We start from the raw sequence: 24,959 nt of genomic DNA on the forward strand, positions 1-24,959 counted from the left end.
CCTGGAGTACTGTGTTCATTTTGAAGGCCGTATCTTGATAAAGATGTAAGAAGACTTAAAGTGGTCCAGAGGAAGGTGACAAAAATGTTATGAGGATTGCGCCAAAAGACATATGTGAAGAGACTGGAAGACCTGAATATGTGTACCCTAGAGGAGAGGAGGGACAGTGAAGATATGATGCAGACATTTAAATATTTGAAAGGTATTATTTGTTACATTTGTACCCCACATTTTCCCACCTATTTGCAGGCTTAATGTGGCTTACATAGTACCGTGAGGCGTTAGCCACCTCTGGTGATGAAAACAAATACAGAGCAATGTGATTATCGAAAGAGATTATGTGTTACAAAATTAGGAGAATCGTAGAGAAGAAGAGTTGTATAGTGTTCATTACGGGCTTTGGTTTTGTTGTGTTGCTGGGTTCAGGCACTTAAGTTGGGTCCAACTTCATCCAATAAATTGTGCTACTTAGCTTTTTAATTGGCAGCCATTTTTCTCTGTTTGCTGGTGCGATTTCAGTGATGCATGCCTCTTCCCTGAAGAAGATTTTCGAAACCTGGCCATGTTGGTTGAGGTTTGATCTGGGAGAAACATCGCTGCTGCAAATTAATTAAAAAGCTAAGTAGCATAATTTATTGGATGAAGTTGGATTATTGTTTTAAGAAGAATAATATCATGAATTCTGTTGCTCTGTTCATAGAAAATTGAAGATAATGTGTTTGGAAATTAACTGCACTAGTTATAGAAAATCAAAGAAAAGTAACATGAAAAAAGAGTGATAAAATTGAAAAGAAACGGGTTGATCAATGAGGAAGTGATTGTCACTACTATAAGATTGGGGGTTTCCCCAGATGGTGGACTTGATGAAATATTCTGATGATCCCCCGTTTAAGGAAGCTGTGCAATTATTAGAAAATATATTTTGCTGTTACGGATATGATGTATAAATTTAGGAAATTTAAGAGTGGGATAGATTCTGGATTCTTAAAATAAGTAGAGTCACTGACGTCATTGCAACTCAAATCACTCACTTTTATGTGAGTGTAATGCTAATACCTTTTCAGACTGATGACTTTACCATCCAGCTTATGACACCTGATTCAGGCATAGTGCCAAAACACAGCTGTGTCGGGTCAGTCATTAAAATCTTTGTCATTTGGATCTGTGGTCTTATCTGCGTTTTTTGCTGCCTCTGCTTTTGTTTGTCCCTGGAGGTATCTGTGCAGGTTCTTTCATTTCCGTAGAAGCATTATACATTCATATATTGGCATATATGCGCAAAAACGACTATATAATTACACCTGCAGAGGGCAGCTGATATGTGGCAAGTGGATATCAAGGTCTGGGGGAGTATTGTAACAAAAATATACATAGTTACTGGAACCTTTAAAGATTTTAAATGCATAAAAATGTTTTTTAAAAGCACCTTTAATATTTATGGAATAATGAAGTGTTTGAACTGAACCAGTGACCCTAATAGCAGAGCAACTTTTAACCACTCTTGTGCCACATAATTTGCTTTGAAAATCAGTCTTCCTGAATACACTAGACATAGTGTATGATGTGCCAACTGTTTTGGTTTGTTCCTAGCTTACACATGGTACCCCCATAGTGCCCCAAATTGACCTCCAAACACTCTTAATTAGGATCCTATTTTGGTGATATTTCCCCTTTCATGTCATTCCATTTTGCTGAAAATTAATAAGCAACTAATTAATCCTTCTAACCTCTTTTGATTTTTTTTTTCCTTCTAGTTTTATTTTTAATGCACCAGAAGCACTGAATCCCAACATTTCCAGTAACAATGATTCAGAGACTGACGAAGAAAAAGCGGACACAGACGGTGAAATGGTAATTCAGAAACATAAACTTCAGAATGAAGAGCAGAAGATAACTGCAAATAATAACAAACTCAGCCACTTAGAAGCTGGTTACAGAAACTATGGAAGTGATGTCCATGAAGAAGGTGTTGGAAATTGTGTTGACAAATGTGATACAGCTATTAACGGACTTGTTTCTAATTCTTTGTGCTACCAAGTTCTGAATTATGACTCAAAACAAATGAAAGAAACTGGCAATGATGCACATCTCACCCCATTTTCTGAATCGGTTGTTCCAGGGGACTTTGAAACGAGGACATTGTCTCACTACAATTCCTCTGGCAGAGGAAGTGTCCCAGAAGTAGATGCCAGTGTGGATTTGGCCTCTGAAGAACCCGAAAGCATCCAAAATGAAAGCTCTGTGTCCACCGAAGAAAACAATTCTCTCACAGAAAGTGCAATACTCGAAATGCCAAATGCCACCATAGTTGTACAAAATGGCATTCTAAATGATTATTGTCAAGCTGGTTACTCCAATAGAAGAGATTCTGAGCAGGACATGGAATTTCCAGTATGGAAATGTCATACTTTATACCTTTCTTTGGATAACAATGGAGTACTTGATCGCTATGAAGGAAGAAATCAAAATGAACTTTCAGATGTTTATTTCAAAGAGGGCCTGTACCCTGGTGGCCAGTGGGTGGAGCCTGTGATGGTGGATGAAGGCGTGGCAGAAGATTTTAGCAGCGAGGAATTGAATGGGATGGATATTGAGGATGCAGATGTGGCAGAGGCTCTTGCAGCCCTGGAAGCTGCAACAGCAGGAGAAGATGAGGATGAGGAGTATTAACAGTGCTCATCTTTATTATGGACATTCTCATCCCCTCATTACTCAGGAAACAAAATGAAACTGTTCCTTATACATTTTGTTGAATGTTTAGAGATGTGAAAAAGGAACATTTTTCAAAAACCATTGTGGGCCTTTTATTTAGCTTTCTGTTAGTTGAAATGTAGCCAGGGCTATTTTGGGGTTGGGAGGTTGGGAACAAGAAAGGAAAGTATCTGTGGCCCGGCCTTGTAAGGGCCTCTTGGTAAAGCTTATAGGTGTCACTGATGCAAAGCTTTAGGGTGCCTAGCACTGACTATTCATAACTGTGGTTTCTAACTCTGTACCCCAGTGTGACACCAGCTCTGACTGCACCATCTACGTTTTACTTAATTTAGGGTCATCGTCCATTTTAGTCTGTGGTAAATACAATTGCATAGAAGAGTCCTGGACTGATTTGGTATATTAGTGGTCCCTGAAGGATTCAATGTCAGTAGTCGCTTCCCCTTTTCACTTTCACCCAGGAAGGTTAGAGGCAACTATCCTGAAGAAGAGTGAAGAGAAAAAGGATTAAATTTCAGATTCCATAGAGTCCCACAGATCAATCCAGAGACGTGTGGGTTGTGTCCCTTTACCAGCAGGTGGAGATAGAGAGAACCTCTGAGGTTTGCTATATGTGGGCCTGTGCAGCCAAGTAAACCTCAGTATTCTCTCTATCAAGCAGGTGGAGGGACAACTCTGTGCAGCGCTGGTTTGATCTGGCTACTGGTGTCCTTTGGGCCTAGTTTAGCACAGACAGGGGTTGAGTGGCTGTTTACAGCTTGTGGTGTACACCTGGTGGTGCCAGGTCCCTCCTGGTCTCCCCCTACCTTTCCTCCATCGCCCGGGGCTGTTGGCCTGATCCGGTGTTTCCTTTCTCTCCTGACTAAAATAAATAAAAAGGTAAGAGACTTTGTTTTTGTTTAATCATATGAAGGAACTAGACGTTCTGCCAAGTCAGTTTTGTGGCAGGCGTTTGTGGAGCATGTCAGTGCCTTCTGAGGCGGCTAAGCACTGCTCCCGGTGTGGGGGCCGGAGAGCAGCATCGGGGGAGTGTGAGTCCTGTTGCCGTCAGCCCGCAGCGGGTGTTCAGCGTGACGGGGGTTCCCCTGAGGCGTCTGGTGAGTCGGAAGCGCAGGGGATAGTTTCAGTGGTTTCCTCGGGGCAGTTAGTGCAGCACGCGTCGACGGGGCGCCATTTTTCCTCTCAGGCGCGACCCGCTCCGCACGTGGAGTTAGATAGGCAAGAGGCGCATCGTGCTTCTGTGGCACAGGCTCCGATGGAGGGAAGCGATATGGAGGGAGCAGGGGAGTCCCTTTCAGTTCCTTTTTCCCCGGATTTTGTTTTATTAATCCACAATGCCTTTCTTCTGAAGAAGTCAGGAGCTTCTCTTCAGGCAGCCCCGTCTCTTCCTCAGCAAACTTTGGTTGCGGCAGCCTCTCAGTCTTTCTTGCCAAAACGTCCCTGGGTGGAGATTTTGGATCCCGATGAGCAGATAGCCCGGTTTTGTCTCCGGGCTCTCCCTCAGAGTCTTTGGATTTGGCAGATGAGGTCACCCTGCCCTCTGAGGAGGGGGATGATCTGACGGCTGCCCGCCTTTTTCGCAGGGAAGAGCTTCCCTCCCTGATTGTTCTGTTTTTTTAGGTTTTGGCCATTTCATCTCCTGACTCGTCAGGGGGAACGGGTCCGGTGCCCTCTATTATGTCTGGCACCAAATGCCCACCTCGTTCCTTTCATGTGCATGAGGCCATGAAGATCCTTATTTTGGCACAGTGGGATACGCTGGACAGTGGGCTTAAGGTTGCTAGAACTATGTCGCATCTTTACGTGCTGCCTGCTGCTGACTTAGACTTGCTGAAGGTCCTACAGTGGATTCCTTAATCACAGCGGTCACTAAGAAAATCACTCTCCCTGTGGAAGGTGGCACGGCGCTCAAGGACCCTCAGGATAGTAAAAGTGGGAGACTTTTTTGACGCTGTCCTTTGAAGTAGTGGCCCTTTCCCTGCAGTCCTCAGTTTGTGACTCCTATGCGGCGCAGACTTGCTTATTGTGGGTACAAAAAACCTCCTCTTCAGAAGAGCTCATGGCTGTTTTGCCGGCCTTAGAGTCCAGTTTAGCCTTCCTTGTGCATCTTCTTTATGATCTTTTGAGGGCTTCGGCGAAAGAGGTTTCCCTAGCGGTCACCGCATGCCACTGGCTGTGGTTGAGGCATTGGGCTGCAGACGTGGCCTCTAAGACACGATTAGCGAGGCTTCCTTTTAGGGGAAAGCTTTTGTTTGGGACAGACCTAGAACAGATTGTGAAGGACCTAGGTGACTCAAAGGGCCAGTGCCTCCCGGAGGACAGGTCCAAGTTTCTGTGACCGGCAGGACCTAGACCTAAGTTTAGGGATATACAGCATTACCGTCCAGGTCACGGGGCCTCTTTTCAGAGAGCAAGGTCTTGTCAGAGACCTCAGTCCTTTCGAGGTGACAGGCGGGCCTTCCTTTCCGGTAACAGAAATGCCTATTTTTCTATTATATTTCCATTATCCATGATGTATTGTAAGCCACATTGAGCCTGCAAAGAGATGGGGAAATGTGGGATACAAATGTAATAAATAACTTATGCTAGGGTATGGCGTACTTTTGATTCATGGTGTGCGAGTTCAGGATTGTCAGCGGCTTCGGTATCAGTTATACTCGCGTTTCTTCAGGACGGTGTACAGGAATCTGTCTCGTTGAGTTCTCTCAAGGTGCAGGTGGCAGCTCTGGCATGCTTTAGAAGCCGCCTTCAGGGGGCGTCCATCACCTCCCTCCCGGATGTGGTTCATTTTTTGAGGGGCGTAAATTGGTTGCATCTTCCGCACGTGCCGGTTCTGCCAACCTGGAACCTTAATCTAGTTTCTCAAAGCGCTTCAGTGTCCTCCTTTCAAACCCTTATCGGGGATTACAGTTAAGGATTTCACCTTGAAGGCGATTTTCCTAGTAGCCATTACATCGGCTCGGAGAATTTCAGAGTTGCAGGCGCTTTCTTGAAGAGACCCCTTCCTGCGTTTTACGGAGGTGGTGGTTTCGATTAGGACAGTTCCTTCGTTTTTGCCCAAAGTAGTTTCTTGTTTCCACTTGGGGCAGTCCCCACATTTGCCGGCTTTTCTCCGGGAAGATTACCCCGAGCAATTCCGGGCTGTTCACTGCCTTGACATGAGACAGGCTCTTCTTAGGTATTTGGAAGTGACCAATGAATTTCGTATTTCTGACCATCTCTTCGTCCTTTTTGGAGGCAGTAAGAAGGGGCATATGGCTTCCTAGGCTACCATAGCCCATTGGGTGCGGGAGGCCATCACTTCGGCCTATGTGACTTTGGACAAGCAAGCCTCTGCACAAATTCATGCTCACTCTATGCAAGCTCAGGCTTCCTCCTATGCAGAGTCCCATTTGGTTTCTCTGGAAGATATCTGCAGAGCCGCTACATGGGCTTCAGTCCATACGTTCACTCGTCATTATCGGGTACATGTGGCAGCTCGGCAAGATGCGATGTTTGGCTCGTCAGTGATTTCTGCCGGGTTGGGGGTGTCCCGCCCTACTTGAGGACTGCTTGGGTACATCTCACAGTCTCTGGATTGATCTGTGGGACACTATGGAAGGAAAAATTATTCTTACGTGATAATTTTCTTTCCATTAGTCCCAACAGGTCAATCCAGAGCCCCCCCCCCCCCCCCCCCCCCACCTGGATTTACTGTCTGCGGTTTTGTTTCGGTTGGTTAGTTTTTCAGATTTCATTGTTCTGATTGTTCCTTCATTTGATTAAATAATAAAAAGAAATAAAGTTAGAAGTGGTTGAAGTATGTTGGGCAATTGGTCTGGCAATGTCAGGAGAGTTTTCTATTGTTTCTATTCCACTGCTTTGGTATCATTCATACTGAGGTTTACTTGGCTGCACAGGTCCACATATGGCAAACCTCGGAGGTTCTCTCTATCTCCACCTGCTGGTAGAGGGTCACAACCCACAAGTATCTGGATTGATCTGTTGGGACTAATGAAAAGAAAATTATCAGGTAAGAATTAATTTTTCCTTATATTACTTGCCCTTCATTTCATAGGACTTATTCACAGTTAGAAGGACTCCACACCTATCATCAAACCAATGGCTCTGCAGTTCTGTACTGCTAAGGGCGGTTTGAGATAAAAATGAAAATGCATCTCACAATTGACTTCCATAGATTCTGTGCAAAGGGTAGAATGTCCTCTGACAAAAACCAGGCAGAGCAGTTAGGTCTCTCATTTAAGGGGCCCTATGAGGCCTACTAGAAATGAGACAACAGTGTCCCTAGACTTTGAGATAAGTACATGGTGGCAAACCTTTATGGTTTCCTTCTCCAACAGGGACTGCTAGCAGCATCCTGGAGAGGGCAGCTGATAATGCTTGGAACCAGGAGGCCTCCCTGAGCCATTAAGCTAACAGGTGCACATAAGCAGCTGCACAAATTAGTGCCTGAAGGGCCATTGCAGAAAGGCTGATGGTAGAACCAGATGTCCGAGTGCATGGCTTCGATCACGAGCATAATACTGTGCCATGCAAAAAAGCTGATGGCATGCAAATTTTATACGCAGAAAAACTTGTGGCTAATAGAGGGGAACATGCTGGACACATTCAGACAAAAGTTCCATGGTAAGCACAGCTTCGTGTATGCATGTCCAAACAAAAATTGAAACTCTCAGCACACATCAGCACCTGTTGTTCTACGCCTGAATAGGAGCCTCGCAAAAATTGTTTGCACATAAAACTTTTGTGAGGATCATATTTAGGCACAGAAGAACTGGTACCAATATGTACTTTCACTTTGGTTTTTGTTCAGACACACACATATGTCTGTTACATCCCATCTGCCTTTGAACCTTTCAAGGGCTTCCTTCTACTTGCAAAAATAGATAAAACAGGCAGTTAAATCTAAACAAACAGGCATGAAATCCTCTCTGTAAACCCTTGTACATGGCCCAGGACCTGGTGAAAAAATTCTCATGGTAACCACACATCAAATTCCCCTGCTTATCTTTCTTCATTGCTGTGGAATACTCAGTGGCCTCATTAACATTCATTTCATGCCAGTTAACACTCACACTCAATCACTTTCTGCATTGTTTGGTGCATACAACTCACATTCAGCCATGCAGCTAGGACCATGGTAGCTTTCTGCATTAGACCCTGAGTAAGTCATGGAGCCCAGACTGGCCACTGTTTGAAATAGGATACTGGGCTAGATAGACCCTTGGTCTGATCCAGTATGTTAACTCTTATGTTGTTATGGTAGCTATTATTAATTAAGAGGCAGATGGCACCTTATAGACTAAATTTATTGAGGCATCACTTCGTCAGACACATGAAGTGAAGTTCAGAAGGTATGTAAATATACATGAATATGCATTTGCAGGAGGGGGGTGGGATGCAGACTAAAGAGAAAGTATTGAAAAGCTCGGGGCAGAGTATGAACAGAGTGATAATGGCAGCATAGTTCTATTAACTGACAACTGTGGTGAAAGAGAGAGAGCAAAAACAGGATGACCAGTGTTGTTTAAGGTACTTAAGTGAAAGCAAAAATAAATACATGTTTTGAAATTTAAATTTAATCAGTTTTCAGGAAGGAAAAGCCTCAAGGAGCTCCAAGTCAGAAGACTTAAAGAGCTATAACAATTAAATTAGATCTGCTCATCATCATTGGCAAAATCCTTCCAAAACCACACAGGTATATCTTATATATGTTCATTTCAATATTCACTTCAGTATAGTGTCCAGTATAGTGCCTAAAAATTGAAAACAATAATTAATCAGTAATTTCACTTATCCTAGCATAAGTGAACATATATAAGATATACCTGTGTTTTTGGAAGTTTTTTGCCAGTGATGATGAACAGATCTAATTTGATCGTTATAGCGCTATAAGTCGGGGCCTGCCTTTGAGCTCTTTGAGGCTTTTCCTTCCTGAAAACGGATTGAAGTTATTTTCTATATATAAGTGGGACAATTTTTGTTCATTTAGATTGATTTGGCATTACCCACCCCCATTTTGATTTTTTGTTTTAATATTTAAGTAAAAGTACAGCAAAGAACACATTAAAATATTTACTTGAAACTAAAAAAATTTATTGCCTAATATAATACTTTTTGAGTAAAAGTACTGTGACTACAATAAATGCAGCTACTGTTAATGTTTTTATCCTAACTGTATTCTATTGCTTTTAGTAAAATTAAATTTTGAAAATGACTCACTCATGCGAGTGCACTTGTGAGTCATTCTTAAACCAGCACAGCTGAAATGGCATTCAACAATTGCACTGGCAGCAGTCTGATAAAAACAATTTCTTTCAAATCAAACAAGGCGACAGTACTGCTGATGTCTTCTTACTGTGTGTGCAGGTATTGATCAAGGGAATCTCTGTCAGAAACACTTTCTTATAGCAAAGAATAATTTATCTTCATCGTCATTATCATCCGTATTAGAAGTGATCTGTCTAACTCATCACCTGCATCTTCGTCTTCATCATCATAGTCGTGATGTCCAAATTACAGAGAAGGATTTCATAAAGTTGGAATCATTGTTCTAACAATTTTTCAGCTCATGGTATACATTAATACAGTGTTTACCATAACACTGTATGCATGTACAAGTATATAAGTATAGCCACACTGGGACAGACTGAAGGTCCATCAAGCCCAGCACCCTGTTTCCAACAGTGGCCAATCCAGGTCACAAATACCTGGCAAGATCCCGAAAATGTTCAATACATTTTATGCTGCTTATCCCAGAAATAAGCAGTGGATTTTCCCCAAGTCAATCTAATACTGGTCTATGGCCTTTTCCTTTAGTAAGCCGTCCAGACCTTTTTTAAGCACTGCTAAGCTAACCACCTTTACCACATTCTCTGGCAATGAATTCCAGTGTTTTAATTGCACGTTGAGTGAAGAAACATTTTTACTACTTTGTAGCTTCATCGCATGCCCCCTAGTCCTAGTATTTTTAGAAAGAGCAAACGATTCACTTCTACCCATTCCACACAACTCATTATTTTATAGACATATCATATCTCCCCTTCATAGATATGTCTTTGAGAACTGATTCAAGAATGTGAGATGTGTGTGAACCCTTCAGTCTTAAGGCCAGACAAAGAGGCTTCCTCTCTAAAGACTGTCAATCCAGTGAACAGTCACCCCAATGTAAAATTTTCCATGGACTGAGCAGCAGTCGGTTGTAGTAAAGATGTCTGTTCACCAAGAATTCCAACCAGCTTCAACATGACCAAACTCATCGCTGTTCAGTTTGACTGGAGACCATTCACCAGTACAGCAAACACAGACAACTCCACTGTTCTCATAGGCTATAGTTCCTGAACAGCAACATTTAAATATAGATAATCCATTGTTTGTGTGACGAGGTTTACAATAGCGAAATCATGTTCCAGTTTCTGCTGCTTCATTTGGTTTACTGACAAATCGTCATTTACGGTTCGCTTCCACTTTTACTATATACTTTTAACTGTAAGCATCAGATGTAACAGAGTAAATGTATTAAAAATTGGTAAAATTATTACTTTGGTAACAAATGTTTCCTGTACTTCTTTACAAGTAAAAGTGACAAAACGTTTACTTAAGTACAGTGACTAGTTACTTACTTACCGTAGAGAGTCCCCTCACATTTGTAGTGAGACATAATTCCATTGTCCCTATTCAAGCCTAGGGTGATGATGTTAAGATTTCTAAGGAGTTCCATTTCAGCAGATACTCTTCAAAAAGCTGAACACCTTCATCATAGGCCTGAATAGGAACAATGGATTCATGGCTCGCTACAGGTGTGAATGAACTTAAGTATTCTGAGGTCATCCTGTCTTTATTTTCTCTCTTTCACCACAATTAACAGTTAATTGAACTATGCTGCTATTATCACTCTCTCTGCCCTGCACTTTTCAATACTTTCTTTCCTCCCCCCCCCCTCCCCCCTTCAAAGGCCATATTTATCCACCTCCGATCCCTTAGTGAACGGTAAGGGAAGGGCATGCATGAAGTAAATCGCATGCAAATGAGCTGCTCGCAATTAGCTCATTTGCATGCGATTTCCTTGGAAGCCAGTCGGCCAGCTGGACATGTGCAGAGCAGCCAATCGTTATGCTGGCTGCTCTGCTCATGCCAAAGATGGCTTCACATCAAAAAAAAAAAAAAAAAAGGTCGTCCCTGACGAGCACTGGACTTCTTTTTTTTTTTTTTTTTTTTTTTTCTACAGGTTTCTTGATGGGTGTCCTTCTTGGACGCATTTTTCTTACAACCACCGCCGGAGAGAATCGGGACATGCGAGAATGTCCAAATCAAACTATTTGGACATCCCTTTCGATTATGTCCCTCCAGGTCTCTCTCAGCCAATCACAGTGCATTTAGCTGTCACTGGTGTCAGCTAAACATGCTGTGATTGGCTGAGAGAGACTTGGAGGGGCATAATCGAAAGGGACGTCCAAATAGTTTGATTTGGATGTCCTCGCATGTCCCGATCCCCGATTCATTAAAAAGCATTGACAGGCTGATTACTGCTGCTGAGCCCAAGCTTCTCCAGCCCTCATTACCGGTTCAGCAAACCCCTCTCCTTTCAACAGCACCAAATTGCTTTTGCAGTAAATAGCTTGTCCACGCCTGATTGGTCGTCTGCCCTGGCACCCATCGCACCAGAATACTAATCAGATTGTCGTCCTTCTCAGACGTGTTTTGGAGCTCGCTAGGTGGTGTTCAGCCCTGCAAGAATTTTCCGGGGAGGTTTGAGCAGGAAAATAGCCAAAAAAAAAAAGACAGCTGTAAGGTTTGTCCGTTTTTTTTTCCTTCCGATTCCCTCACAGCAGCCCCAACGAGAGGTGCAGACCTTCCATTAGGTTTTCTACGGTAAGGGGATCGGAAAATGGTAGTGCATCACATCGCATACACATTATAATACTAATTTGCTCATTTGTATTCCATTTTCATTAGCTGCTACCGTGACAGGAAAATGGCTCGAAGAACCCTTTTGTGCATGTCCCGGTTTACTACTTGCGCGTTATACTGGCTAGAACCAGTTTAAAAACCACGTTTATGGCTCATTAAGTTTAGTGCATCTGGCCCTAAGTGGGCTCTGGTTCTTCAAGTGTCATGCCTCAATAAAACACTTAAGGGGCAATTCTATGTAGGCACTCTGACTCCGCATGCTGAGTGCTAATTCTATAAGATGCTATTACAAAATACATGTGTAAATCGGAATTGGTGCGCCTACACTTTAATGTGCCCGCTTACGCCATGTCAATGGCAGATGTAAATGGGCACACTTAAGTACAGCAAGCCTTATGCATTGAGATATGCCATGGTGATCTCATGCTCCACCAGGGGCAGAGCTATGTGGGGCCACAGGGGCCTGGGCCCCCCTCCCGCCGTTGCCTACCTTTGCTGGTGGGGGACCCCAACCCCCGCCAGCCAAGGTCCTCTTCTTCCTTTGTTCTGTTTCTGAGTCTGACGTCCTGCACGTACAACGTGCAGGACGTCAGACTCAGAGCAAAGGAATTAGAGGACCTCGGCTGGCGGGGGTTGGGGTCCCCCGCCAGCAAAGGTAGGTGATGGCGGGGGAGGGGGTCGAGAGGGTCGTCGGTGGGGGGGGTCAAAGTTGGTGGTGGCGGTGGTGGGAGGGTTGGCAATGGCAGGGGGGTCAGCGGTGCTGGGGGGGGCTAAAATGTGCCCCCTCACCTCGGGCTCTGGACCCCCTCCTGCCGAAGTCTGGCTACACCCCTGTGCTCCACCCATGAGTATGCCCCCCCCCCCTTGCAGTTCTGCACTAAGGCCACTGTTCCCTTTTAAACTGAGTGGGAGGCCTCCAACTGCACTGCTGCCAGTAGGTGCTGGAGCTTCAATATTGTGTTTTCAATTAGAGACAGGCAGGTTCCCTGGAGTCCTGCATAGCTTGCTTGGCCCTCATTATTGAAAATATGATAGTGAAACTGCACCACCCACTGGCAGGACTGAAGGTGGAAGACTCCAGCTCAGCTTAGAGGGAACAGTGGCTAAAATGCTGCATTACAGAATAGCACATAATGAACTTCTACACATAGGAGCCAGTTTTCTCAGCATGTGTATAAGGCACATGCAATTTCATTTGCCCAATTATAGAACTGTCCTGTTTTTCTATGTAACCCTAGTCTCACCACAAAGTTCTGGGCACCAGCTAGCTCTTCAGGTTAGGTACCTGGACAGGGCCACAAACAAAAGTTTTATTTTACTGAGCTGTGCGCAAGCCGGGGCCAGAATAATTCCGGTAGGCCGTAGGGTTTTAAGCCACACTTTTTCTTATTTCTTTGATAGAGTCTTAGAGTAAATTGACTTCACTCTCATTCCAAAGAAAACCCTTCAGAAACTTTACTGAAACACTGCAGATAATCCAAACTTCATACGTTTCTTTAACAAACAGTTCAATCTGTATCAAACAGTTCAATTGGGAAGCTTGCCAGGTGCCCTTGGCCTGGATTGGCCGCTGTCGTGGACAAGATGCTGGGCTCGATGGACCCTTGGTCTTTTCCCAGTATGGCATTACTTATGTACTTAAGAGGGGGGTTTTTTAGCGCCAAATCCAAGACTCTTGCTGTAAGGTTCAGTAATCTCTTATAAATCCTAGGGTATTTAAATATTTACAATATTCTCCACTCTTCCAATATCCATCCTTCATGGCAGAACAATCCAAGACTGTTCCTCGCTTGTGCGGTATACTGTCCCATTCACTCAGGATCAGTCCTTTTTCCTGCCCAGAGCTGCTGCAAGACCTCTTGCTCCCGGTGCCACTTCAAAATGGCTGCTGCAGAAGTCTTGCGAGGTCATCGCTTAAACTCTCGGAAACCATTTTGAAGTGGTGCCGGGAGCGAGAGGTCTGCAGCAGCGCCAGGTAGGAAAGAGGGGACTCTTTCCTGCCCCAAAAAGGCACTATAAAACCAGGCCCGATAAGGTACAGGACAGGAGGGGAGGGGATGTGGATGGAGTGAGCTATAAAAAAAAAAAAAGGTGAGAGGAAGGAGGCTGGAAAAAAGATTGGGGAGAGGACATATATGGGGAAGAGAGTATCTGGCCTCTTGGGGGGGGGGGGGGGTCAAGGTGACACTGTGGTGCAGTGGGTGTGACTGTTGTCCTCTTTTTTTTTATCACGGCAACTATGGTAACCCTAAGTCTAGTAATCCCCCTGAGGAAATTCCAAAACTCAATTTACCAGGGTATTACATCTACAAGGTGCCACTTGTCTTTGTCAATTTTGTTACATAGCTACCCCTTGTCAAGTTTTTATTATTAATGTACTGATTGCAAGAAAATTACAGGACTGTCAGCTGTGCATACACTGTAGCATGAGCATTATATATATATATATATATATATATATATATATATATATATATATATATATATATAGTAGTAGCAGACATGAGTAATCTCGGTCATACTTTGTGTCTTTCAGTGAAATTATTATACATATTTATTTATTTATTGGAATTTATTAACTGCCTGGGGAGTAAGGTTCACACTTAATGCAGTTAAATCATTTCCATACCTGCTGGCACATGAACCATAGCAAGACATCTTTAAAACTATTGATTTATTTCTATAGATGGTGCTAAAAGAAATAATGTGATGCCTTGTCAGAAACCTTTCTATATCAGTTAATGACATCACATGTGTACAGATAGCATACATAGAAAACACAATTGATGTTGATTGTAATAGCCACAAGGTGTACTTTCCCCATAGATCAGGTTCTTTTTACCTCCAAAGAAAGATGTTTCTCTCTGTATTTGGAGAAGTTTATTCAATATTGGTTTCATGGACAGTAAGCTACACTAGACCAAAAAAACAAAAGCAAACATTAACTCCCAGCTCACACAGTTATACTCTACTGCTCACCACTTTCCAAAGGTTTCATAAATGTAATCTAGGGAAGCATTAACGATAAATAAGAAACCCGCCACCTGACAAAGGGGATAAAATTAGCTTGGCTGTGCCACTATTTAGCAGCTGCTCCATCTAGTGGTTATATGAAGCAGCTGCTCTCTTACTACCAGCAAGAAAATCTTCTAATCCAAAGGCAATTTATGGAACATTTTTTCTTCCAGTTTAGAGTCTAGCCCTAAAGGAGGTGGAGCCCCCTTCCCTTCCTGTCCCCTGCTCCCTCTCTTCTGTCTGAGTCCCTTCCCCTGTCTCCCACAACATAACCTTGCATCCTCCCCAGCCCCCTTTTCTGGCAGGAGATGAGAATTGATTTTTTACATGGGATGTGCTAGGGGTGTAGCCAGACCTCACAGTGGAAGGGGACCAGAGCCTGAGGTTTGGGGCACATTTTGAGTGCCACCCCACTCCCCCCCACCTTGCCTCACCTCCTTGCCCCCACACCACCTCGCCTCCTTGCCGCTTTCCCTCACAAACAAATACCTTTGCTTACAGAGGTCCCCAACCCCCGCCAACTGAAGCCTTCTTCAGCGCCGGTCTCTGGCGTCAGTGTGCACAGGAGGAGCAAGAAGAAAGAAGAGCAGGGGGTAGGCAGCGAACGCGGCTGTGCCAGAGACCGGTGCTGAAGAAGGCTTCGGCTGGCGGGGTTTGAGGACCCCCGCCAAGCAAACCTTAGGCCCGGATGAAATTTGTGGGGGCCCAGGCCCCCATGGCCCTCTGTAGCTATGCCCCTGGGATGTGCATTTGGTTCATTAGTATGCCTTAAAAATATGTGAAGAGCAATTCTATACCTTTAGTGTGTACAGATGTGCACCATTATGAACATTAGAGGCACTAAAATCAGTAGTTAATTGAGTAAGCACTTTGGACGCTATACGATAGGGTGGCACCTAAGAGCCATAGCATGTATGTTACGCACCTTGCATGGTGCACTTAGATGTGCTCATTTACGGCTGCCATTGACCTGTCACAAATGGTCATGTCTAAATTTTGACTCACCGATTCAGGTTTACATTAGTATTCTATACCGCCATCTTGGTATACAGATGCAGTTATAGAATTGGCACTCAGCACTGGTGTGCCTCACATGAAATTATGGAACTGCCCCCATAGCAGTGGCGTAGCCAGACAGCCAATTTTGAATGGGCCTGAGCCCAAAGTGGGTGGGCACAATATTTTCTCTGCCCTGCCCTACCGCAAAGTATAAATACATTAGCTAATAAGGATCCTCAAACTCTGTCAGCTGAAGACTTTCTCTGAAGGTGGCCAGAACTCCCTTTTACCAAACTTGACAGGCAGTAGCAACATCCGTAAGCCACTGATGCCAGCACCCTATGCGTGCTTAGCTGTCGGTGACTCAAGCATGCTGTCACTGACTGCAGAGCTTGGTAGAAGGAAGTTACGGCCGTCTTTGGAGGAAGTCCTCAGCTGGGGAGGCTTGGGATCCCTACCAGCTATACAGCAAGGGTCAGAACTGGTGTTAGACATGCTAGGGCCCCCTCCCCCCTACCTTCCCTCCAATTTCCCAATCTGCCATTACTGTCACACCAACAGACCCTCACCAAATACAGAACATGGGATCGCTATCAGAAATAAAAATATTTAGACAAAAATTGAACTCGGAACCCCAAAAAAGTTAAACTTAGCATGTACTTCAACACTGGAGAAATAAAAATAGAAATGCATTTCCTTTCTCCTGAACACGATACAAACACATTTGCTAGATTTCCCAAAGCCAACATATTCCATTTAAAACATTCAAACTACATTGTTTTCTACCTTTGTGGTCTGGACATTGTATTTTTCCATCATGTTGGTTGCAGCTTATTTTCTGCTTTCCTGTCTGTCGTCTTCTAATTCTCTTTCAAGCGGCTGCTGTCCATTTGTCTTCTTTTACCTTCACTACACATGCTTCTGACATATTGACTTCTTATTTTTAGCTCTTTCCTCTCTTTTTTCTTCTTTCTGCCTTGCTGTCAACTCAAATTTCACCCTCTCACTGTTCTCCTTTTTAGTTTACAGCTACCTATCAGATTTTCATCTTTTTCTCTCACCTACTAGCTTTTCCATTTCCCCATCTCACTCCTTCCTCAGCCCTCCATTCCCTTTCATTACCATATTTCTATCCTCTGTAATCACTATTTTTTTATTTATTTCCTTGCCACCCTCTTCCTCTCCTTCCTGGCTCTCTCACATGGTTCCACCATCTTCCTTCCCTCCACCCTTGTAGCCCAGCATCTGCTCCCCCTTTCTCCCCACCCCACTCTTGTAGCCTTGCATCTCTCTTCCCTCCTGCCCTCTCCCCCATGTTCCAACATTTCTCTCTCTCTCTTCCCTCACTCCCACTGTCCGGCATCCCTCCATCACCCTTCTGCTCCTGAATCCAACATCTCCTCCTTTCTTCCCTCTCCACCTCCTGTGTTTTTCTCTCCCTCTCATTCACCCCCAGGTCCAATATATCTCCCTCTCTCCCACGTTCTACCATTTCTCCCCCTCTTGTGCCATGGGTACAACACTTCTCTTCCCCCCTCCCCCCATGCAGCATTTTCTCTCTTCCTCCCTTCCACTGCCATGCCATGTCCAACATTTCTGCCTCTCCCCCACCCTTGTGCCCCATCCAACATCTCTCACTTCCCCATACAATATCTCTTCCTGCCCTCCACCATCATGTCCAATTTTTCACCATCTATCTTCTCCTCCTCACCACCCCCTGTCCAACATTTCTCCCTCTCTTGTCCCTCTCCCCTCCCCATGCAATATTTTTAACTTTCTTACCCCTCTCTACCCTATGTCCCACAATTCTCTCTCTCTTGCCCCTCTCCAACTCATGCCCCCCCCCCCCATGCAGCATCTATCTTATGGAGACCTCCCCCCAACTCTCCCTCTCTTCAATGGGGCACCACCCTTAAAAGGCTGAGCTCCGATCCTGCATCTCCCTCCCTCTGTCCCACAGCAGCGCTTCCCAGACGCTGCCTACCTACCACCACCACGATCCAGCATGTACCTCCCATTTCAGCAGCAGCGGTAGCGATTCACGCTGCTGCTGCTTCGTTCTAACCCGGAAGCGTCTCCTCTCTGCCGAGCGCCCGCGTCCTGCCCCAGCAGAAACAGGAAGTTGTAATAATGGGGGCGGGACGCTGCAGAGGAGACGCTTCCGGGTTAGAACGAAGCAGCAGCAGCAGCATGAATTGCTACCGCTGGTCCGCGCTGCTGCTGAAATGGGAGGATCGTGGCGGCGGTAGGTAGGTAGCGTCTGGGAAGCACTGCAGTGGGACAGAGGGAGGCAGATGAAGGATCGGGGGAGCTCAGCCTGCTGCCGTTCAAACGAAGGTGCTCTGCTGGGTGGGCCTGAACCCAAACTGGGTGGGCCTAGGTCCACCCAGGCCCACCCGTGGCTACGCCCCTGCCCCGTAGTGCTTGCTAATGCCATGTAATGCACATTTCAATTAATGTGCATTAAAACATTTTAACACAGATAAAAATCATTATTTTATCAAAATGAATGTGTTAAACTGAAAACAATTTCCTAAAATCTGGAAACAGGGCTAATTGAAAGCTTTTTTTTCCCCCTGTGCACATCACTATAATTTGCCTACTTCTCTGATAGCTTCTATCTGAACATATAATAGCTGTAGGTCCCCTATGAAATTACAGAACCTCATGCATTTAAACTTCGTGTTGAAGACAGAAAGGAGGAGGCATGCACAGATAGGAAGTGCTGCTCTGCTGCCAGGGGTTGGGGAGGACAGTGCCAGACAATGGTCTCTAATTTGTGCTGGCCTATGTGCACAGGAAAAACATTTTGGGCTCCTTTTACAAAGCTGCAGTAAAATGGGGCCTGCATTAGCATCAGTGCATGTTGTGACACCTTTTTACTGAGGGCACCTTTTTACTGCAGCGGGCAAAAGGCTGTCTTTTTTCCTGAAAAGAAATGGCCATGCGGTAAGTGAACCCCTTACTATGTGGCCATTTCGGGGGGGGGGGGGAGCTCTTACCACCACCCATTGAGGTGGTGGTAAGGGCTCCCACGCTAATCCAGCGGTAACTGCGCTGCTTGATTTCCGTCTGGTAAGCACCGGCACTACCAAAGTAGAAAATATTTTTGTAGCACCGGAAATGGTGCACACTGGGGGTGGGAGGTACCAACGGGCTCCTGCGGTAGCCAATTCCTCGCGCCAATCCTTTAGTAAAAGGGCCTCTTTGTGCGTTAGTTTTCAGCCTCAACGTGATGTGTGTGGCATTGCCTATGTTCACAATAAAGAAAACCAGCTAAAATGTTGTGTGCGTAGTTGCTAGGTATGTGAACTCCCTTCCTGACCTGTGTGTTTGCATACAGCTTAGAGCAGTGATTCCCAAATCTGGCCTGGGGGAACCTCAGCCAGTCAGGTTTACAGGATATCCACAATAAATATTCATGAGATTGATTTGTATACACTGCCTCCTTGGTATGCAGATCTATCTCATGCATATTCATTGTGGATATCCTGAAAACCTGACTGGCTGGGGTTCTTCCACTGGCTTAGACTTAGAAGCTTAGGAGTGTATTGTGCCTGGGTGAGAGAAAAGGTGCAGCAAGGTCTCTGTCAGCAGTGGGCCACAATATACAGCACTCTGGTTAAGAAACACTTGCTCTGTGGTGCGGGGGGGGGGGGGGGGGGGGCCAGGAGGTAGTTACAATTTGCCCTACCCTGGTGCTTGAGGTGATAACAATTTGAGCTACCTTGGTGCATGGGGTCCCAGAAGATAATAACAATTTGCCCTACCTTAGGGACAGGCCTATACTATCAATAATATAGCAGAGCCAGTCCCTTGTCCTCTATAAGGGCCGAAGAATTGGGAGCTGAGCTGCTTTGTTTCTAATTGCAAAGATTTTGTGCCTCTGGGTTGGTTTAGGTATCCTCTCACTCAGTATACCAACTGAAACACTAAGAGGGTCTTTTACAAAGGCGTGCTAATGATTAGTGCGTGCTAAACGCTAGAGACACCCATAGAAATATATGGGCATCTCTAACGTTAGGGGTCCCTTTACAAAGGCACACTAAAGTGTTGTCCCTAAGTTTAACAGAGCAATTACTGAAAACATTTGGCAATTTGCGCCAGTCTTTAAAAGACGACATGTTGCTGGGTTTATCATCTTAATAAACATTTATTGTATGTCTAATTCTAGAGTAGTTATAGTGAGATGAATGTGAAAGACTATTGTTCTTCCTATGGTACATTCATACAAAGATGTTTATGTAGCAAGTATATATATATATCTCATATATATATATATATATATATATAAGATACACCTTTAATATAAAACTAAACTTAGTTAGCTGTAGCTATCCCTATCCCACTCCCCTTTAAAACAGGTACAAGATATTTAAAGGCCAATGCCTGCTATATTGTTGGAGTGGAGGAGTAGCCTAGTGCTTAGTGCAGCAGCCTGAGAGCTGGAGAATTGGGTTCAATTCCCACTGTACTCCCTGTGACTCTGGGCAAGTCACTTAACGCTCCATTGCCCAGGTACAATGATAAGTACTAAATTTGATGTGAGAACATGGACATCCATTTGGATGTGCCAGGGGTGTGTTCATAGCAGGACTTGGGCGTTCCTAAGCCATGGATGTCTTTCAGCGATAATGAAACAAAGACGTCTAAGTTTGCTTTGAGCTAGACCTATGTTTATAATGAATAGCTGCAGTGGGAGTTGAACCCACTTCCCCAGGATCAAGGTCTGCTGCACTAACCACTAGGCTACTCCTCTACTCCACACAAGAGGTGCCCCAAATGACCAGATGACCACTGGAGGAACTCAGAGATCACCTCCCCTTACTCCCCCAAATTGCAAAACATTTTTCCAAACAGCACTTTCAAAAGGAAAAGAGGACTTCTTTTTGTAGAAAATGATCTTTCCTGTTCTGATTTTGGACGTTTTACAAAAAACGTCCAAATTCAGACTTAGATGTCGCATCCAAAAATTCCCTTTCTGTATTTGACTTGCCCAAAGTCACAAGGAGCAGCAGTGGGAATTGAACCCATGTTGCTAGGATCAAAGCCTGCTGCACTAGCCATTAAGCCACTCCTCTGTTTTGGATGTCTTGCATTTGGACGTTTTTTGTTTGAAAATGGATAAAAAAAAGGACACCCAAATCACAGGATGTCCTTGGTATTTTTGAAACGAAATTTGGATGTCTTTGTAAAACGTCCAAATTCCGACTTTGGTGTTTCTTTCAAAAATGGCCATATGACAAAATAAGCAAATAAAAATGGCATTAAAACTAAAACAGCCAAGTAATGTCCCTATATACTGGATACCCACCATGGATAGTTACAGGCCAGCGACTCTTATCACACTCACTGTGATAACAGCTAGGATGGCTTGATCCATATCCCTCAGGCACCCACTATGTTCCCTAGCTCGATCCCTTCTACTGAGCTCATGCCAGTGGTTATCCAGAAGATCCAAGTACTGGATTAGCCTACCATAGCATGATCTCAATCATAAATATACCAATCCAAGCACTCACCTCTCAGCAAGCCTCTCCATCACCATTCACTGGGAAAATGTACCAAAGGCACTCATCTGCCACATTGGGAGCCACTTTTGCTCTGCCCACTGGCGCAGATAGGATAATGACTACTCACCCCTCAGGAATCGCTGTCGCATGCCAAGTTGGTCCTCACACCATTCAGCCAGTACTTCAAACTGAGATTTTTTTTTTTTTAAACAGTGCTCAAAAGGCATTTTTTTTTTAAGGCAGGAGAGCACGCCGGAGCAAAAGAAACCTCAGACGCCTTTTAAAGTCAGGAGAGTGAGAACCACAAACCCCAGTCGGGCAGAGAGGAGGGGGTGAAGGGGAGGAAGGGAGGGACCTGGCACCACCAGGTGTGCACCCAAGTCCCAGGACCAGGACACCTCAGACCCCAGAAGCTCAACTAGACCCAGGGGACCAGGCCAGGAGCCAATCAATCCAGAGCTGCACAGATATGACCATCTACCTGCTAGAGAGAATACTGAAGTTAAGGTGACTGCACATGACCACATATAGTAAGCCTCTGAAGTTCTCTCTATCTCCACCTGCTGGTAGAGGGACATAACCCACAAGTCTCTGGATTGATCTGTGGGACGCTATGGCATGATAATATTCAAATCAGACCAGATGTAAATTTAACAAGGTAATGTAAGAATGTAAAGAAAAATGGGTGGGAGAGCTGGAAAAATCATTGTACTGCCAGTGTCTGCTTTACATACATATTTATAGCCATTGGTCATCTTCCCATAATCCCACAGGAAAATGTAGTGGGAAATTTTTCTGCTGCAGCTTGGTTAGTGGAAAAAGGGGAGAAGGTCAAAAGAGTCATGCTATTTCTGGCTTCCTGCACAGTGGCAGAGATTTTTACGCTTAGTAATATGAGGCTTTAAAAATACTTTCTTCATTCACAACAAACCACTAAAGGTGCTTATATTTATTGCAGTATACACTAGTACTCCCAGCTTAACTGGGCAGAAACACAACAGTCTTTGGGAAAGCTGTGTAGACAGGGAGAACACTTGAAACGCCAAAAAGTAAACCTGACGCTGCCTTTATTGCACATTAGTAAAAAAGGCCCGTTTCTGACTGTAATGAAACGGGTGCTAGCAAGGTTTTCCTCTGAGTGTTTATGTTTGATAGAGTGTGTGTGAGAGTGACTGTGTGATAGGGAGTGAGTGAATGTATGAGTGTGTGTGTTTGACAGAGAGAGTGATACAGAGTGTGACAGGGTTGATGCTGCTTTAGTGGGAGTGGGTGGCAGGCGGTTTAGAGTTTGGTCAGCGTTGTTGTGTTGTGTGGGCTGTTTGTAAGAGTGCTGGTAGTTTTTTTTTTTTAAGTTTTAGGAGAGATGCAATGAGTGTGTGTGACTGAGGGGTGGAGGGGTTACCATTGCTGGGGAGTGGGGTGTCAGTGATTGAGTATGGATACATAGAGTGTGAGTGCCCATGTATCTATGTCCTGCATCAGTGTGTGTGTGTGAGTTTGGGGTGGGGGAGGGGTGTTAACTGGGATCCTGGTTGGAGGTTGTTTAGCGTTGAGTGAGTGGCGATGTTGTATCCATGTCGTGTGTGTGAGATTGATAGGGGGAGGGGGGCTGGGTTTGTAGGGCTGGGAGGCAAAGGGGGGAAGTGGGAGTGGCCATGTTGTATCCATGTCCTGTGTGTGTGAGATTGACAGGGGGAGGGGGCGTGGGGGGTTGTAGGGGGTTTGGGGGGAAGGGATCTGGTTTTGGCTGACCTCATGTGTCTGGCAGTGGCGTACCAAGGGGGTAGCATTGGGGCGGTCCGCCCCGGGTGCATGCCTGGGGGGTGGTGCCGCGCGCCGGTCAGCTACGTTGGTTTCCATGCTCTGTCTGCTGCCTCGGAACAGGTTACTTCCTGTTCCGGGGCAGAGGGAGAATGGAAACCAACGAATTGACCAGCCTGCAGCACCCCCCCCCCCCCAGAGGCTTGCACCCGGGGGGGGGGGGGTTTGTTCGCCGGGATGGGGGGTGTCCTTTTGCCAGGGGGGGTCGCACTGCACCGGGGGGCGGGTGCATCGGCATCCACCCCGGGTGTCAGCGCCCCTAGGAACGCCACTGTGTCGGGGCTCATTGTGAGGGAAGTGAGATGTGTGTCCATGTTTTTTTACAGCAGCTTAGCAGTTCTCTTTTTAGAGATTGACAGGGGGAGGGGTGGGGGGGTTGTAGGGGGGTGTGGTGTGATGGGGGGAACTGGGATCGTGCATCAGTGTGTATGTGTGAGAGGGTTGATGGTGGCAGGGTGTGAACTGGGATCTGGTTTTGGCTCACCTCATGTGTTTGGGCTAATTCTGAGCCAAGTCAGATGATTGTCATTTTTTTTTTTTTTACAGCAAGTTGGGGGTTGGGAAGGGTGGAACTGGGATGTTCATCAGTGTGTATGTGAGTGAGAGGGTTGATGGTGGAAGGTAGGGGCAGGCTTTGCTAATTGTGAGGCTGCAGTGTATTTCTGTGTTGGTGTGTGTGCCAGTATCAGAGTGGGGGCAGGGTTTGGAAACTGTGAGGCTGCATTGTTGTATTGCTTTTTGAGACAGATTTTTTTTCAGCCTTACCTTCTTTGTTTGTGCTGGCTGTGGTCCTCTGCCTTCCTTTACTTGATGGGTTTTTTTTTCTATCATTCATCCTGTCTGAGTGATTGAGTCGTTATGGGGGAGGGGTGTGGCTTGGTGGGCGACCTTCCTTGTTTCTCCTCGCTGTCCTCTTTAGAGATTGACAGGGAGGGTTATAGGGTGTGTGAAGGGGGGGAACTGGAATCGTGCTGTGAGACAGAGTTTGGCTGTGCTGCTGTCCTTCCATTTGCTTCAGCTGGGTTTTTTTTTCTCACTCATCATGCCTCAGTGAGTGAGTGTTAGGGAGGGGGTGTGGCTTGGTGGCGACCTTCTCCAGCTATCCCTGCCCTTCATGTCAGCAGGTTTTTTTTGTTTGTTTTCGATCACTGAGGCTGCCTCATGCGATTGGTTGTGTCATTGCTCCGCCCCCGACGTCATAACGTTTGACATGTGGGCGGGGCAGACACTCATGGAGCAAAAAGCGGTCTCAGCCACCTCACTTTAGAATGTTGGGAAAGTGAGGCTTCATTAGAATGTTGGAGGTGCGTTTTATATAGATAGAGCTAGATCCAGAAGAAAGACACTTCAAGATGGAATAAGCTGGTTTGAGAGAGAGAGAGAGAGAGAGAAAGAGAGCACAAACCAGAGGGATGTAAAGAGTTTACACGTAATCCTTCACCATAAACTAATGCACAAATGCCTACTATATGACTGAATGTAACTCAGCTTGAGCTACATCTACTTTTTAATTGAAGGGGTTTCTTCAAAGATGAACACATTATTCCACTAACAAAATCAACAAAGCCCTAGCCTGTGAAACTGAGAGCCATGTTTTATAATATGTACGTACTGTTTCTGATTTATTTTGGAAGTGATTAATAAGTCATTTAGGGGTCCTTTTACTATGCTGCAGCAAAAACGTGGCCTTAATGTGCCTTTACATGGGTTTTTCTCAAGCGCTAAGCCATTTTTACTGCAGTGGTAGAAATAAACTTTTTTCTCTTTTTGTATCACTGGCCATTTAAACAAAATTAGCACATTTGCACTTACCACCATCCATTTTGTAGGCAGTAAGGGCTCATGTGTTATTCCTGCACTAACTGATCAGTGCATGGTAATGTAGCAGTGCTGATTAGCACAAGAATGCCCACTCTCTGCTCCCAGACACACCCCCCTCCAAAACAAAATGTAAAATATTGGCGCGCTTACTACAAGACACCTGAGCATGTC

General features: G+C 45.1%; 1 protein-coding gene across 8 annotated transcripts in view; it reads left to right on the forward strand.

Annotated features, from left to right (window-relative positions):
- Positions 1 to 3,170, forward strand: part of LOC115461463 — a 162,720-nt gene extending 159,550 nt beyond the window's left edge. For 7 of the 8 annotated variants that reach the window (XM_030191276.1, XM_030191282.1, XM_030191279.1 and 4 more), the window contains one exon: positions 1,755 to 3,169. In XM_030191276.1, the coding sequence (XP_030047136.1) occupies positions 1,755 to 2,670 (916 nt within the window). In that variant the 3' untranslated portion in view covers positions 2,671 to 3,169. Of the gene's footprint in view, positions 1 to 1,754 lie in introns of all 8 variants that reach the window. The other variant, XM_030191283.1, reaches the window with a different exon arrangement.
- The last annotated feature ends 21,789 nt before the right edge of the window (positions 3,171 to 24,959 follow it).

Source organism: Microcaecilia unicolor, chromosome 2 (genome assembly GCF_901765095.1).
Source record: "Microcaecilia unicolor chromosome 2, aMicUni1.1, whole genome shotgun sequence".
Lineage (NCBI taxonomy): Eukaryota > Metazoa > Chordata > Amphibia > Gymnophiona > Siphonopidae > Microcaecilia > Microcaecilia unicolor.